The 13,442-nt window shown below is 39.5% G+C and overlaps 1 protein-coding gene across 2 annotated transcripts in view; it reads left to right on the forward strand.

Annotated features, from left to right (window-relative positions):
- Positions 1-7,085, forward strand: part of LOC133993740 (mitochondrial fission factor) — a 28,485-nt gene extending 21,400 nt beyond the window's left edge. For both annotated transcript variants that reach the window (XM_062432783.1, XM_062432784.1), the window contains exons 7-8: positions 5,707-5,776; positions 5,902-7,085. In XM_062432783.1, coding sequence (XP_062288767.1) covers positions 5,707-5,776; positions 5,902-6,033 — 202 coding nt within the window. In that variant the 3' untranslated portion in view covers positions 6,034-7,085. The remainder of the gene's footprint in view (positions 1-5,706; positions 5,777-5,901) is intronic.
- Positions 7,086-13,442: the final 6,357 nt, after the last annotated feature.

A 13,442-nucleotide genomic window follows, 5' to 3' on the forward strand; every position in this document is an offset into this window, starting at 1 on the left:
GTAAAATTCAATTCAAATTCAAATTCAAATTCAAAATTACTTTTATTAATTATTTTATTAAATTCAATTAGTCGGTTAGCTCTTCTGTAAATTATTGAACAAAGAGCAAAGGATCTTTAAAATCTCTCCGTCCTGCAACGGAGAGAGAGGAGCCGTCCACTGCTGTTTTTTTGGTCCATAAAGATGTTGTGTAGCGGATGATCCGGGTATTTCAAGATGGCCTCGAACATCTTGACAGTGCATCTCTCCACCACCTCCTCCATTGTGTCCAACCTGGCTCCAATCACAGAGCAAACTCTTTTGACTAGTTTGTCCAACTGCCTTGCATCTCTGTGTCTTATGCTGCCTCCCAAGTAGACTGCAGCATAAAACAACACACTTGCCACCACAGAATGATAAAAAAAACTGCAGCATCTTCCTACAGATGTCAAAAGATCTGAGCTTCCTTAAGAAAAAGAGGTCTCTTTTTGTAGAGACTGTTATAGGGACCAGTCCAACCTATTATCCAGGTATACACCTAGATACTTATAACTTGGCATTACCTCGATGTCCACCCCTCAAGTATTCACTGGCTGAAGAGGGGGCTTGAACCTGCGGAAATCTATGATCATTTCCTTAGTCTTAAGTAGGAGATAGTTCTTGTGACTCCAGTCACTGAAGGATTTTATCAGATTCCTATATTCAGATTCCTGTCCATTCCTGATACACGCCACAATAACAGTGTCATCCGAGTATTTCTGGATGTGGCAGGACTCAGAGTTGTAATTGAAGTCCGCTGTGTACAGTGTGAACAGGAATGGAGCCAGAACAGTCCCTTGTGGAGCCCCTGTGCTCCTCATTAATGACCCAGAAACACAGTTCCCCAACCTGACATACTGTGGCCTTCTTGTCAGGTAATCTGTGATCCAGGAGATAAAGGAAAGATCCACTTCCATCACTGTGAGCTTGTTTCTGAGTATGTTGGGTGGATGGTGTTGACTGCGCTGGAAAAATCAAAGAACATGATTCTCACATAAGCGCCAGTTTCCTCCAGATGAGCAAGGGCATGATGAAGCATGTAGAGGACAGCATCGTTCACTCCAATGTGTTGTTTGTATGCAAACTGCAAGGAGTCGAGTTTGTCTTTGACCTCAACTCTCAGTAGGCGTAGAATCAGCCGCTCCAAGGTCTTCATGATGTGAGAAGTGAGGGCTACTGGTCTGTAGTCATTAAGTTCAGCTGGACATTTTATTTTTGGTACCGGCACAACACAGGAAATTTTCCACAGTGCCGGCACTCGCCCCAACTGTAGACTGAGGTTGAAGATCTTGTGGAGAGGTTGACACAGTTGGGCAGCACAGTCTTTGAGCAGCCTTGGACACACACCATCTGGGCCAGCAGCCTTCCCAGAGCAAAGTCTTCCCAGTTCCAACCTCACCCCGATCTCTGTGACAGACAAGGGTGGAGGCTCAGGTGTAAGAGGGGGGGTGGATGCTGCATTGGAGATGTACACATGTTGAAGAGGAGTAGGAGAAGGAGGAGGAGGAGAAGCAGCATTGGAATTGGGTGAGGCCGCTGTATTGAATCTGTTGAAGAACTGGTTGAGTTCATCAGCTCTTTCTACATCACCTGCCACTGGCTGTCTTTGCTTGTTGTTGTAACCAGAGATGGTGTTGATTGCTCTCCACATTTCACAGATGTTGCTGTGCTGTAGATTCCTCTCCAATTTCTTCTTGTATTCCACTTTTGCAATCTTTAGTCTCTTCTTCAACTTATATTGTACTTGTTTGAGCCGTGCTTTGTCACCATCTCTTAAAGCTGCCTTCTTCTCATTGAGGATTGCCTTTAAATCACTAGTAATCCAAGGTTTGTTATTGTGGAAACAGCGTACAGTCCTTGTAGGTATGACTGTGTCTCTACAGAAGTTGATGTAATCAGTAAAGCAGTCAAACTGTCTGTCAATGTCCATACTCTTCTCCTCTGTTTCCAGCAACACATTCCAGTCTGTACATTCAAAGCAGTCCTTTAGAGCCTCAGTATCCTCTGGTGTCCATTTCCTGACTGAGAGTTTAGTTGCAGGCTGCCTCCACACACAGGGTTTGTAACAAGTCTCCAGAAGAACTAAGTTGTGATCTGACCTGCCAAGTGGTGGTAAGGCAGTGGCTCTGAAAGCTTCTTTGACATTGGCATACAGCAGATCAAGGGTTTTATTTTCTCTGGTGGGACAAACTGTGTACATCCAGTCAGGTGGGAGGAGAGGGAAACATGATTGAAGTCTCCTGATATTATCATAAGTGCCTCAGGATGCTTAGTCTGTATCTTAGCAACGAGGTCATGGAACTTCAGCGATGCCTTGGGTGGGATGTACACAAGTATTGTTATGATATGACTGAATTCTCTTGGTACATAGAATAGAAAGTCTTTATTGTCATTATACAAAGCACAACGAAATTGAGATGCCGTCTTTAAAGTGCAGAAACAAAAATAAATTAATAATTACCATTATTTAATGCCGTTTAGGCTTTAGCGTAAAAGCTATTGTGTAGTCTATTTGTGTGTACTCTCAATGTCCTGTAGCGTTTGCCTGAGGGCAGCATCTCAAACAGCGAGTGTACTGGGTGAGATGGGTCCCTGAGAATATGGTGAGCTTTCCTGAAACAGCGGGAACTGTACAGATCTTTCAGGGAGGGGAGAGGGCAGTCGATAATCTTCTGGAGCGCTATCCTCTCTGCAGCTGTGCAGCTGGAGAACCACACACACATGCAGTAGGTCAAAATGCTCTCAATGGAGCAACAATAAAAGGACAAAAGCAGTTTTTGTGAGAGTTGGTTATTCCGGAGTACTCTCAGGAAGTACAATCTCTGCTGTGCCTTCTTAATAATAGCAGTGGTGTTGATGCTCCAGGTCAGGTCATCCTCTATGTGAATGCCCAGAAACCAGAAGTCTGTGACCCTCTCCACTAGGGGTGGGTAAAAAAATCGATACGGCAATATATCGCGATACTTTGCTGGCCGATAAAATATCGATTTGTTCAACTCCAAATATCGATACTTTGTTAAAATAATGATTGATTGGTGTTAAGACGCGCTGTGAATACAGTAGGGTTTCTTTGCCTCCAGTCCGGTAGATGGCGCCTAAGAGCCACTCTGCTGTGTGGTGCATGCATTTCTGTGCTAGAGGAAGCTGCTTATTTACGATCAAAATGGCTAATAACTTGATAACACCACCGCAATTTAAAGCCGACGTGTGGAAGCACTTCGGCTTCCAAATGAAAAACAAAGAAAAAAGGGAGCTCGACAAAGACAACGCTGTCTGTAGAATTTGTTTCGCGCAGGTAAAATATTGTGGAAACACAACAAACTTGCGAGTTCATCTCTTGAGACACCACGCTGAGGTGTTGAAGCAGCCGCCAAAACCTCAACCGAGCCAGACGACGCTGCACAACTTTTTGCCCTCCACCTCACCTCGCGCACAGCGCATAACAGAGGCGATTGTGCACTTTATCTGTAAGGATTTACGCCCTTATAGCGTCGTTGATAATGCTGGATTCAGGTGGATGCTGCACACTTTAGAGCCACGTTACAAGATACCACAACGAGGGTACATGGTGGACACAGCTGTACCCGCGATGTATGAAGAGGTGAAGAAAGCGGTTAAACCAAGTGAAGTACAAGTTTTAGGTCTATCCATTTCAGAATGTTTATGTTTTTTTACTTTATTATTTATTTTGATTAGAGGAACAAAAGGGCTATTCTGCACTTTATTTTCTTATACTTTTTTACTGCATGCACATAGGTATTTTATTTTCATTTGAACTTCAGTTCAGATTTCGTACTGTGAAAAACTACTGTGCACTTTATTTCAGTTTTCAGCTCAGTGTTTCAGCTGTAAGAAATAAGAAATAAAACAAATATTGTTAATGTTTCATTCATTGAAATAAAAAATAGCTGTTATGAATGAAATGGTTTTGACTCAATTTGTCCTCTAATCAATATAATCTGAAATACATAAACTCTTTAAATCGCAATATCGTGATATGTATCGTATCGTGACCCAAGTATCGGGATACGTATCGTATCGTGAGGTTCATGCCAATACCCACCCCTACTCTCCACACAGTCCCCGCCGATGAACAGGGGCGGAGTGTCCGTTTTATTATTTCATAATATGGTCTCATACTAACTGCCAATAATTCAATATCTGGACAGCACATCTCATTGACAGTAACATGTGCAGGACTGCACCATCTCTGGTTCACAAATAAAGCCAAGCCCCCATCTTTTTTCTTGCCACTAGCTTTAGCATCTCTGTCCGATTGTATGAGAGTGAAGCCAGGTAGATCCACATTGGAGTCTGAGATCTTTTTCAACCACGTTTCCGTAAAACACATGCAACTACACTCACGGTATACTTTCTGAGTCTTCACCAATATCTCCAGTTCATCACTCTTGTTGGGCAGAGAGTTGACATTTCCCATGATGACTGATGGCAGAAAGGGGTTATATATCCATTTCCAAGCCTTCACTTTTGCACCAGCACGACAACCCACGAAAACACCTCTTCAACTCAGCTGGAATAGGGTGGTGTCCTTCAGACTTACTCCGTTTCAATGAAAAAAGCTCTTCTCTTGAATAAACTCTTCTCTCCACAGAAATATCTACAGTTGTTGATATTTGATATTTGACAGTGTATAAGATGAAGTTATTACACTTTTCTATTATTTTATAATGTCATTTCTAAACATATGTTTATACTTCAAAACTTGACACCACTGTTTATGACGTTATAGTTAAGAAGTGTGGAGGCTCACATCATTATTTTTATAGTTATTGTTCTTAGTGTGTATGGTCTTTTACATACCTATAATCATATCCAAATCCAACCTCTCTGTATTTTATTGGTCACAACGTATATAATACGTCTTATACACGTTGTGTATAAGACGCACCCCACTTTTAAATGAAAAAAGAATCGCATTAAAGGTGCTTATACACAGTATATCCAATGCAGTTATGGGTCGGATAATAAAAAATGCGGATTCATTAACAGCTTTGGCTACATTAAGACAAGATCATATGCAGCTGCTCAAAGCATGCGAGTTGGTGGGTGTGTTTATATGGGCCTACACAAAACAATCAGAAAAAGATGTGGCAACAGCAGCAAGAAAAAATTCCCCTTTAACAGAAAGAAACCTCAAGCAGAACCGTAAGCTGTCTGACTGCTGAATTTCGTAGTGACAACTGTTGTTCATTGTCAGAGGAACAGCACACAGCAGAGTAGGGAAACGGAGAAGCAGGGGAAGCAATGAATCAAACATTAAACACAGCAATGTAAACCGGTCTCTACGCTACATGTCCCGACCTCACACCCTGTTCACAATCATTGGCTTGGGAGTACACACTTAATGTCCAAAGGTTGTTGCCCAGAAGCCCCCTGATGATGGAGGCTGGGGTCTCATATGTTGTTTTTTAGTAAAACCCTGCATAGTGTTCCTTTAGCTATTCTATGACATTTCAATCCTTTACATTACATGTAGTATCAGTGGAGTTGTTTTATTAGCATTAATTGTAAATTATTTATTATGTATTAGCATTTATTGTGAGTTTGGTTACTGTATGTCAAACCTCTATGGATGGGCATGTATTATTATATATATTAAGGTTCTAGATTGGTTTGTGTCTCTCATTCTGTCTCTTTCTGTCTGTTATTCATCCTGACTGTGTTCAGAGCTGTGGAAAACTGGAGCCTAGAAGAAGAGGGAGGAGCTACTGTGGAGTTCATTGTCCTCAGGAGACAGGTAGGCTAAAAAAAAAAAAAAGGCTCAGTGCCACTGAGATGAGCCTGTGTGCTTCTATTATCTTTTTTATCCCTCTCCATCTATCTGTCCATCTGTGCTTTATTTGTTCTTGCCTAACTGTGTAGGTGATGAAGATGAGTCGCCGGCTGGCGGCACTTGAGAGGCACAACACTGAACGGAGGAATACAGAAGTTGTCCTGTTTTCACTGCTGTTCTCTGCTTGCCTGCTCAACATGTGGCTGTGGATCCGAAGATAACACAAACTTGCACATTTATTTGACTAAACTTCTGAGTACTCCTTCAGGAAAACGTCAACTTTAACACTGTTTGAAATTACAATGTGTTTGATGTGGGGGGGGTTTTCTTTTCCTCATTTGCATATTTCCTCATCTTTTCAGCATTCAGAATCAACAGCAAAGGCTACAGCCAACACTCAATAATCATGCAGGGAGAAAGTAGCAGAGAGTTTATACACTCACTCTCACTCTGGCTGTCCTCATGTCTCTTTCCCCTACAGATTAATATTTCTGGGAAATGTGGGACATGCTGACTGTTGATGAAACTGTAATAAATGACAACACACTTGTGAGAATTCTCAGACCACATTCAGTTGTCTTTCTCAATTCAAGCCAGATGTAAAACTTTCAATGTAATCTCAGCTGTAAATCCCAGTCTGTAACCTGAAAGTCAAACAAGAGTACATACACACGAGCACACATACTGTAGTCCTGCACAAAATATGCAACCAAGATGTATCTTACCAAATGAAGCTGGTAATACTGTGAAAAGGGCAAAATGCTTAATACAGAGATCTTTCAGTAGAATTACAGTGTTGTGTAGAGGTTATAACAACAGACTGCAACTAATTCTAGTACTATTTCATAAATATCACTCTGTTAGCATTATGTCAGACACAATGAAGGAACTGTCAGAATTTGTAGCTGTGAGAATTTTTAGTTTTTGAGTCATTGCTCGAAAATGTATACATAAGGTAAAATAACTGCAGTTTGTAATGATGGAATGTGATCTTATAGCATAGTTTTTGTTAATTGATTTGTGCTGCGTAAACTGTGTTGGAAGAAGGAATGCTAACAAGGTTCAGGGTTTTTAAATAGTCCAAATAAAAAAAGGGAAAAAAAGTATGCCAGTGTGTAATATAGTACCTGAAGATCTTTCTTTTCATACAGTCAAGATACTGTTTGACTTCTCAGTTTAAACATTACTCATTGCATCTGTCCCAGGCTGGATTTGACTATGTTTCTTAAAGCTGTGCCATTGTTGCTTAATAAAAGAAGATTTTATATTTCAATTGTCTGCTTTGTGGTGTTTTTTATGCTAGCATGAGCCTTGTTAAAAAAACAAAATCTGATTTTAGTAAAGATGGGCCCTAATGTTGAAAGGGGTTATTCTTCTGTTAAGGACTTTGTGTTCTCCCCGAATAAAGAGTAAAATAAGCTGTGCAGGTTGGCATGACAGCCTTAGATGTGTGACGTACTCGACCGTGACTTAGATGTTTTCTTCTGAAGGCCTTTGAGGAAGAGCTTTTTTTGTCCCAATTGTTGGAAAGCACAATATTTTTCATGACACAAATTTCTTGTTTTACAATTACTTATCCCAGTGTGTAATAGGACAACTTGTGTGCACTGAGCAGTAAGTGGGTCCACATAGACATAAGAAAACACCAGCAAAAACCTTAAAGTCTCAGAATTTATTTATTTAACAAAAGAATTAAATCATTGTAATTCAACTCATTTATGAAACAAACATTTGGAGACTGGTTATTTGGGAGTTTGTCAGAAAAAGTATACAGAAAGAAAGCTAAATGACTGAGGACCATAGTACAAGAAACTGCTTGAGATGAATGTTGTAAAAAAAAAAAAAAAAAAAATGAAAAAATGACTGATTTGAATTGTGATTGCACAGCAATGGAAAATGAAGCGGTATGTGACTGGACTGCCTCAAGTTGGCACAATCAGTCCTCACAGAGAAGTATCAGAACAGTTTGAATTGAGCCTCTCTTTGCCAGGCATTTGTCACATTAAAGGCAAACTGATTGTACACTCAGGAAAGGGATAGGGTCATTACAGCTGATGACTATAGACAACAATCATTTTAATGAATGAAGTGCTAGTGCAAGACATTATGACAAGTGCCTGGTAAAGACAATACTCACCTTCAGATTTTCTACATTTCAACAAAAACACCAGTCATCTGTATCATTGCAGGTGTAGAAGCACTTGTAACATGATTTAAGTAATAACTGCATAGGTTCTAAGAAGTGACAAAAATGGATTCTAATAATTGCATAGGTTGTAAGGAGTGACAAAAATGGATTCTAAGTTTAGTACATGATAGATAGTATGATATGATTTTCAATAAATCTAAATCTTTGATGTGGCCTTTGAGTTTTTACCACACAAAAAGGAGTTACTCAGTTTGTGCATGGTAGACTATAAGCTGTTGAATGCTTTGGTAAAGGCTGGAGGCAGGACCAAGAACTATGATGAGCTCTCAGGTGGGATTATGAAGGCACATATCGGTTACAAAATGGTTTCTGTCCAACATTTTCAGAAACATCATCAGCATCCCATGGACGCTCTAGATTCAAAAACATTTTAAGACAGAGTGTGGTGCTGTGTATCTCATAATGCCAAAGTCATAAAGATAATGATATCTCATGCCAAACTGCTTTATGTGTCATCAATCAGTTGATTTAAATTGAAGTTTCAAAGTGTCTTCTGTTTTCCACACTGTAGTAGAGATGGAATTATTCATATCAGGCAACCATTATGATAATTGATAAGTTGCTACAAATATGACTATATGCCACATATCCACTGGTTTCAACTTCTCTAATATGAGTATATTCCAGTTTTCTTAGACTCAAATCTCTGGTTTGAGAAAGGACTGAGATATTTGCAAGCTCATTCTGTTTATTTACAGCCATACATTGTGACCATTAAAACTACAGTACAGTCAGAAGTAAACTCATTCACTTAAATGAGAAAGTGTTATCAAACTATATTTGAAAATTCCAGCATTACACTGTATTTTGATAAAATGACATAGAACTCCTAAGTGCGCATTTGGCATTTCATCTTCTACAACCAACTAAGAAAGAAGGGCTTTCTATTTTGCAATGTTCTGGTCTGATTAACAAAAGCTGCTTCTTAAAGTATCACTCGCATGAAAACTTTCTGTATTTGTTTCATGGCTCGATTGGAATGCTGCCAACATAGATAAAAAGTAAATCACTTTTGGCTAAATATCAGTATTTGGTTTTATTTGAAGGGAATGGTTTCTGTGGTCAAATCTAAAATTCATTGTAGTCAATTAATAAAGCAGCGGATTACTAACCCATTGTCTTCAAGATTTCAGCTGAGCCCACCGACACATGTGTTCGGGATATTTTACAATGACAGCAGAAAGGACACTTAATAATGTGCTGATCATGGCAAGAAATTGTGAACATATACACTATATTGCCAAAAGTATTCACTCACCCATCCAAATAATTGAAATCAAGTGTTCCAATAACTTTCATGGCCACAGGTGTATAAAATCAAGCACCAAGGCATGCAGACTGTTTCTACAAACATTTGTGAAAGAATGGGTCGCTCTCAGGAGCTCAGTGAATTCCAGCGTGGTACTGTGATAGGATGCCACCTGTGCAACAAGTCCAGTCATGAAATGACCTCACTCCTAAATATTCCACAGTCAACTGTCAGTGGTATTATAACAATGTGGAAGCGATTGGGAACGACAGCAACTCAGCCACGAAGTGGTAGGCCACGTAAAATGAGGGAGCAGGGTCAGTGGATGCCGAGGCGTATAGTGCACAGAGGTCGCCAACTTTCTGCAGAGTCAATCACTACAGACCTCCGAACTTCATGTGACCTTCAGATTAGCTCAAAAACAGTGCATAGAGAGCTTCATGGGAAGGGTTTCCAAGGCAGAGAAGCTGCATCCAAGCCATACATCACCAAGTGCAATGCAAAGCGTCAGATGCAGTGGTGTAAAGCACGTTGCCACTGGACTCTAGTGCAGTGGAGACGCGTTCTCTGGAGTGATGAATCCCGCTTCACCATCTGGCGATCTGATGGACGTGTCTGGGTTTGGCAATTGACAGGAGAACGGTACTTGTCTGACTGCATTGTACCAAGTGTAAAGTTTGCAGGAGGGGGGATTATGATGAGGGGTTGTTTTTCAGGAGCTGGGCTTGGCCCCTTAGTTCCAGTGAAAGGAACTCTGAATGCTTCAGCATACCAAGACATTTTTCACAATTCCATGCTCCCAACTTTGTGGGAACAGTTTGGGGATGGCCCCTTCCTGTTCCAACATGACTGTGCACCAGTGCACAAAGCAAGGTCCATAAAGACATGGATGAGAGAGTTTGGTGTTTATGAACTTGACTGGCCTGCACAGAGTCCTGACCTCAACCCGATAGAACACCTTTGGGATGAATTATAGCGGAGACTGAGAGCCAGGCCTTCTTGTCCAACATCAGTGTGTGACCTCACAAATGCGCTTCTGGAAGAATGGTCAAAAATTCCCATAAACACACTCCTAAACCTTGTGGAAAGCCTTCCCAGAAGAGTTGAAGCTGTTACAGCTGCAAAGGGTCGACCGACGTCATATTAAACCCTATGGATTAAGAATGGGATGTCACTTAAGTTCATATGCGAGTCAAGGCAGGTGAGCCAATACTTTTGGCAATATAGTGTATTTTTGGCTGTCTTTTTTGCACTGTCAATGTGCTTTTTTCATTCAGTTATATAAAACTTTCACACAGCCATGAACACACAAGACAGACATTTACATCAACCAAGATCTATTTCTATTTGGGGATCCACCTAATACTAACATGGCAGTGGACCCCAGCACAACAGTGGAATAAAATATGTTGGCAGCTTCTGTGCCATAAACTTGAATTTCAAAAGATTTCACACAAGGATTTCTGTATTAGAGATGACACCATTCATTTTGGCTGATGAGGTTGCAATGGTCTAAGTCCTTATTCCTTACTAAATCAGGTGTACACAGTTACAATATATCAGTGCATTCGTAATTATGTTATTTTGATGAGACACCTGACCATCTGAAAAATCAACATCAGTTAGCTTCAGTGAGCTTCTTTGGTTCTACATTTTTGGTTATCTTTAATCGAACTACATTAACCTTGCTGGAAATACTTAACCACATACGTTTTTTTTTTAAAAAGAAGAAAAAAAAGGGAACATTTTGTGAAGGCTGGTCTATTCCGTAGGCTTGATTTCAAAGTTGAATTTTGTTGTATTTCTTCAACAGCTTGAATCATCATAATCCAATTCAACTATACAATGAATTTTACCAAAAAACTGTGACATGACAGTACTGAAATTATTAATGAAAGTGAAGGAATGACCTCACCCTACATGCAAATTGTTTCACCTGAATTGTGATAATTCTCATGATGTTCACACTTGTCAACAAGGATGAATACAAATGCATTTTGTTTCCTGTTAAAAAAGATGGCAAAAATGGAATGGAAGGACATCTGCTATACAGAGTGTTGGGTATTTGCTATTGACAATGTAATGAAACATTGTCTTAACCTGATAACTTGTCAAAATTATCATTAATTAGATTATAAAATCAGACTTAGTTGATTGATGCATTTGCCATTTCCTGATCATTTGGTGGAACTCCTGATCAACACTTGCCAGTGAGTGTTGAGCAAGTGCCCTGTTTGCTGCAGCAGAACTCAACCATGAATTTAAGTGGATCAACTTCAAATTCATGACCCTCGAAGCACTGAAATGCTCATTGAAAACGAAATAATCAAGAAAACAATGGGTCACACCTGGTCTTGAAATAAATAAACTTAAACAAGATGTGGAAAGCCTTAGCTGCAGTGAAGGCACATCAATGCATATCAATTCCCCAAGCTACTTTATTAGTTTCTTTTCTGCAACACTAACATGCTAAACTTGCACATCTTGGACCATTGTGGGCTCTTAAGGAAACACACCCTGCCTGAGCAGAATTATGCCCCAACCTGACTTGGATTATCATTTAGCCAAAGGACATGGACGCAAGTACACTGTCAGTAACGTTCCTAAAAAATCCCAAGAGCTCCCTGCCCCCTCCCCAAAATCCTCTACTATGTGAGATTCACCCCAACCAGTGGGGTCATGCAGAACTATCAGTCTCTTTCCCCTCTTGTCACTGAAGTCCAAACAGGGCTACTAAGATGCTGGTTAATTTTCACCAACCATGGAAAGAAGCAAATCTGCTATCTTGCTAATTCAATGGTTCTGGGAATGTAACACGACTGAAAGGCTTAACTCTCAGATTCCTCCACAGTACACAGTCTAACAGGGTGTTACAGAAGAAACACAATGTTGATACCCCATTTACATGATTAAGAATGTGTATAGTTTAAATCACTTTTGATTACCCAAGTGCCATGTCTAACTGTGGTAAAAAAAACAAAACAATACTTATTACATATAAATACAATACCTAGTGTCAGACGTGTTAAGGTAATAAAGCAAAACAGAAACACTTTTAAGTAGTGCAATAAATGCAACAAAAAGGTAGCCAATACATTTGGTCCAACATAGCAAACCAGCCTCCAACAATACTGTATGGGAAAAGTTTACAGATCACTAAGTAACTAGCTGCTTTCTCTCTCATTTGCATGTCGACAATGAACAAAATGCTGCTTATGCTATATCTGTAAATTTTCCAAAATCTGCTAAAATGCCATTGGTGCAGTTAGTAATGTATTCACTAGTGTACTAGTCACTAGTGTGACAATGACACTAAACTCCCCAGATCAAAAAGTAGTACATTTGAACAAAGATTTAGTCACTGACCACATCCAGCCATACATAACAGAGGGACAAAAAGAGAAATCCTTCACTTTAAATCTACACGCAGGGAAACAGGTGTTGTTAAAAAGTTAAAAATACATGTATGAATCTTGAATTTTAACTTTCAGCTTTACCCCTTCCTTTTTAGATATCTCATTTATGTGTCAAGTTTTAACAACTCACATTACTGAAATGTTTTAAATTACGTTTTATCAAACCTCTCGAGCATGGCATGACATTCAAACATCAGTTTACAAAGTTAAACCCGTCATTTTGAACATAAAAAGGCAAACATGAACATGAGGCAATGAACATTTTTTTAGTTTCAGTCCCACTCCATTACTACAGCTGCAACGATTAGTCCATTAATCAATTGACAGAAATCACATTTTTGATCATTTTTATATCATTTAGCTTTTTTTTACAGAAAAACTATATTTGATATAAATATAGTATAATTGTATTTGATGTTATACTATGCCAAATTGTTCCAGAATCTCAATTTAAGAGTTATAGTACATTGAACATCTTTGGGAACTGGAATGTTGGTAGGACTTAACTAGACATTTGATGATGTCATTGCGCTCTAGGAAATTGTGATGGGCATTATTCACATTTTTTGAATATTTTAAAGACCAAATGATTAATCAAAAAATTAAAGAAATACTAAAGACTGTGTTTGAATTAGTGCACATGTAAACATAAGAGTATGAAAAGGTCTATGTGTGGGTCTGTCAATCATCCCGGCTCATATTCCAAGGTCTGTCATTGTGTTTGTTCCAATGGAGCTATGGATTATGGGTTTTTTT

This window comes from Scomber scombrus, chromosome 14 (genome assembly GCF_963691925.1).
Source record: "Scomber scombrus chromosome 14, fScoSco1.1, whole genome shotgun sequence".
NCBI classification, from domain to species: domain Eukaryota; kingdom Metazoa; phylum Chordata; class Actinopteri; order Scombriformes; family Scombridae; genus Scomber; species Scomber scombrus.